At 52.9% G+C, this 4699-nt stretch overlaps 1 protein-coding gene across 1 annotated transcript in view; it reads right to left on the bottom strand.

The window, feature by feature from the left end:
• Positions 1-4447, bottom strand: part of CREB3L1 (cAMP responsive element binding protein 3 like 1) — a 267754-nt gene extending 263307 nt beyond the window's left edge. Inside the window, exon 1 of the mRNA XM_078684394.1 lies at positions 3168-4447. Coding sequence (XP_078540520.1) covers positions 3168-3287 — 120 coding nt within the window. The 5' untranslated portion in view covers positions 3288-4447. The remainder of the gene's footprint in view (positions 1-3167) is intronic.
• Positions 4448-4699: the final 252 nt, after the last annotated feature.

The following is a 4699-nucleotide window of genomic DNA, read 5'->3' as shown; positions in this document are numbered from 1 at the left end:
AGTCTGAGACACCCATACCCAAGTCTGAGACACCCACACCCATGTCTGAGACACCCACACCCAAGTCTGAGACACCCATACCTAAGACTGAGACACCCACACCCAAGTCTGAGACACCCACACCTAAGTCTGAAACACCCATACCTAAGTCTGAGACACCCACACCTAAGTCTGAAACACCCATACCTAAGTCTGAGACACCCACAACTAAGTCTGAGACACCCATACCCAAGTCTGAGACCCCCATAGCTAAGACTGAGACACCCATACCCAAGTCTGAGACACCCATACCTAAGTCTGAGACACCCACACCTAAGTCTGAAACACCCATACCTAAGTCTGAGACACCCACAACTAAGTCTGAGACACCCATACCCAAGTCTGAGACACCCATAGCTAAGACTGAGACACCCATACCCAAGTCTGAGACACCCACGCCCAAGTCTGAGACACCCACACCTTAGTGTGAGACACCCATACCCAAGTCTGAGACACCCACACCTAAGTCTGAAACACCCATACCTAAGTCTGAGACACCCACACCTAAGTCTGAGACACCCACACCCAAGTCTGAGACACCCACACCCAAGCCTGAGACACCCACACCCAAGTCTGAGACACCCATACCCAAGTCTGAGACACCCACACCCAAGTCTGAGACACCCACACCCAAGTCTGAGACACCCATACCTAAGTCTGAGACACCCATACCTAAGTCTGAGACACCCACACCTAAGTCTGAGACACCCATAGCTAAGTCTGAGACACCCATACCCAAGTCTGAGACACCCATACCTATGCCTGAGACACCCAAAGCTAAGTCTGAGACACCCATACCCAAGTCTGAGACACCCACACCTAAGTCTGAGACACCCATACCTAAGTCTGAAACACCCACACCTAAGTCTGAGACACCCACACCTAAGTCTGAGACACCCATACCTAAGTCTGAGACACCCACACCTAAGTCTGAGACACCCATACCTAAGTCTGAGACACCCATACCTATGTCTGAGACACCCATAGCTAAGTCTGAGACACCCATACCCAAGTCTGAGACACCCACACCTAAGTCTGAGACACCCATACCTAAGTCTGAAACACCCACACCTAAGTCTGAGACACCCATACCCAAGTGTGAGACACCCACACCTAAGTCTGAGACACCCACACCCAAGTCTGAGACACCCACACCCAAGTCTGAGACACCCATACCTAAGTCTGAGACACCCATACCTAAGTCTGAGACACCCATACCTAAGTCTGAAACACCCATACCTAAGTCTGAGACACCCACACCTAAGTCTGAGACACCCATACCTAAGTCTGAGACACCCATACCTAAGTCTGAGACACCCATACCCAAGTCTGAGACACCCATAGCTAAGACTGAGACACCCATACCTAAGTCTGAGACACCCATAGCTAAGTCTGAGACACCCACAGCTAAGTCTGAGACACCCACACCTAAGTCTGAGACACCCACACCCAAGTCTGAGACACCCACACCTAAGTCTGAGACACCCACACCTAAGTCTGAGACACCCATAGCTAAGTCTGAGACACCCACACCCAAGTCTGAGACACCCACACCCAAGTCTGAGACACCCATAGCTAAGTCTGAGACACCCACACCCAAGTCTGAGACACCCACACCTAAGTCTGAGACACCCACACCTAAGTCTGAGACACCCATACCTAAGTCTGAGACACCCATAGCTAAGTCTGAGACACCCACACCTAAGTCTGAGACACCCATAGCTAAGTCTGAGACACCCACACCCAAGTCTGAGACACCCACACCCAAGTCTGAGACACCCATAGCTAAGTCTGAGACACCCATAGCTAAGACTGAGACACCCACACCTAAGTCTGAGACACCCACACCCAAGTCTGAGACACCCATAGCTAAGTCTGAGACACCCACACCCAAGTCTGAGACACCCACACCCAAGTCTGAGACACCCACACCTAAGTCTGAGACACCCATACCTAAGTCTGAGACACCCATACCTAAGTCTGAGACACCCATACCCAAGTCTGAGACACCCATACCTAAGTCTGAGACACCCACACCTAAGTCTGAGACACCCATAGCTAAGTCTGAGACACCCATACCCAAGTCTGAGACACCCATACCTATGTCTGAGACACCCATACCTAAGTCTGAAACACCCACACCTAACAGGTATTTGGAAGCTATATTTTCAGATGTCTGCTTCGAGGCTTCGAGACCCCTAAACCTGCTTATCTGACACCTCCTCACCAACAGGTACCTACTGATGCATTACTGAGCTGTCTCTTAGGAGAGTCTCCTTTCGTGTGTATGTTGTTACAAAGGCCAATCATCAGGTTTCTCTTCTGAGACATCGTTTCTATCTGACTCTCCTCAAGCCCCGACTAACAGCCTCTTCTCTCGGTTACCCAGCTGTCTCTTCAGAGATACCACATGATCCCATCTTATCGTCTAAGACTCTCACTCCCGGTCACTTTATATTCATGGAGTCCAGATGTTGCTCCTCAAAGCATGTTACCCAGCTGTCTCGTCTGAGACTCTATTATCCCACCATCTCCCAATATCCAGCTGTCACTTTATAGTAATCAACTCGAGATGCAGCTTCTCTGAGCCCCACACCCGGCTGTCTCTTCTCAATCCATTCTGCCACCTTCTCGTCCAAGCCGCCCATTGGCTAGCTGTCACGTTAGAGATATCGAGCCCAGCTACTGCCTCTGAGACCCGATTCCCAGATGTCTCTTCTGAGGCTTCCTTATCCCACCTTCTTGTCTAAGCTTCTAATTGGCTGGCTGTCAGACTAGATACATCAAGCCCAGCTGTTGCTTCTCTGAGCCCCATACCCGGCTGTCTCTTCTCAATCCATCTTACCACCTTCTCGTCAAGACTCCCATTGGCTAGCTGTCACTTTAGAGAAATCGAGCATAGCTACTGCCTCTGAGACCCCATTCCCAGACGTCTCTTCTGAGATTCCCTCATCCCACCTTCTCGTCCAAGCCTCCCATTGGCCAGCTGTCAGACTAGATACACCAAGCCCAGCTGCTGCTTCTCTGAGCCCAGTCCAGATGTTTTTTCCTGGATCCCCCTGCCCATCTGTCTCTTCCAAGGCCATGGGCCCTAGATGTCTGTGATTGGAGCTCCCGCTGTCTCTTACCACATTGTTGAAGAAGTCGGCCTCGTTGAGGTCCTCCAGGTCCAGAAAGCTGGGGCTCGGGAGCGCGTACCCGCGGGGTCCCGGGAACCCCGGATTCTCCACATAGTTCATGGTATCCATGGCGCGCGGGGGGTCTCGTCCGAAGGAGCCAAATGGAAGACTGTGGGCCAGGTGTGGGCCAGGTGTGGACCAGGTGAACTCTGGGTTCGTGTCTGGGTTCTGCCCTGGTTCTTTTCCGGACTCTGCCCTGAGTCTGGACTCTGCCCTGGATCCGCTTCAGAGGTGTCTGGGGGGCTCCAGGTTCGTCTGTCAGTCTCTAAGGTTCGGATCTCTTAGGTTCGGATCTCTTAGGTTCGGATCACCTGTGACTTTCGGTCTCTTCTCCACGACTGCTGGGTGGCCCAGGTTCGGATCTCCTCCTTCTTGGTTCGGATCCGGTCTGAGCTCAGGTCCGGTTCTCCAGGAGTCCTTGAGGTCCCAGGTTCTGACCTCTTGAACTTGGTTCGAACTTCCACTGGTCCTGGGCTCCTGGCTCCACAAATCCGCCTGTCCGAGCCTTGGGGTTCGGATGACCCAAGTTCGGATATTAGAGCTTGGGTTCGGAACTCCAGGGCTTGGGTTCGGATGTCTATGGTTTGGGTTCGGATGTCTAGGGCTTGGGTTCGGATCTCGGGCTTGGGTTCGGATCTCTTGGGTTTGGATCTCTTGGGCTTGGGTTCGGATCTTGAGGGTTTGGGTTCGGATCTCTGGGTCTTGAGTTCGGATCTTGAGAGTTTGGGTTCGGATCTTGAGGGTTTGGGTTCGGATCTTGAATCTTGGATTCGGATCTCTGGGGATTGTATTCGGATATTCAGGTCTTGGTATCGGATCTTCCCGCCTGGGCTAGTCTCGGCACTCCGGTTCGGTGCCGGTTCCGTCCGCCCCCGGGCACCGGAGCTCCGCTGGTGTCAGGGATACAGGGAGGGGGTTCCAGGGAGGCATGCTGTTCTGTGCCTGGCAGGGGGGGGCTCTAGGGATCCGATGACCCCCTCTCCTCCTCTTCTCTCTCCTCACTCTCTATCTCTTCTTTCCTCCTCGCCACCTTCCTCCGGCCTCCCACCTCCATCTACCCCTCCTCTCCTGCCTCTCGCCTCCTTCTCTCTGTCTTCACTCCTTCACTCACACTCTCTTCCTTCTGTCTCCTCCCTCTCTCCTCCTTCGCCGTCTCCCCTCCCTCTGAACCTCTCTGCCTCCCAGCCACCCCCGCCTCCCTCCTGCCGTGGGTCCTTCTTTCCAGATCTCGGTTTATATTTGACACTCTCTACCTCCGTCTGCTCCTCCTTTTCTCTATCCGCTCTTACTCTGTCGTAGTGTCTGCTACTCTTTCTTCTCACTCTAACTCGTCCCTTTCTTCCTCATCTTCCTTTCTCCACCTCCCTCTGCCTAGTTCTTCTGTTCTATAACACCTTGTCTGTCTCCCACCCCCTTCCTTCCCGTTCTTCGTGTGATTTCACCCTCATTCTCTTCCCTTCACTCTCTACCATCTCTGCCTT

The sequence above is a fragment of the Lissotriton helveticus genome, chromosome 3_2, assembly GCF_964261635.1.
Source record: "Lissotriton helveticus chromosome 3_2, aLisHel1.1, whole genome shotgun sequence".
Taxonomy (NCBI): domain Eukaryota; kingdom Metazoa; phylum Chordata; class Amphibia; order Caudata; family Salamandridae; genus Lissotriton; species Lissotriton helveticus.
This window is presented reverse-complemented; position numbering and strand designations above follow the sequence as displayed.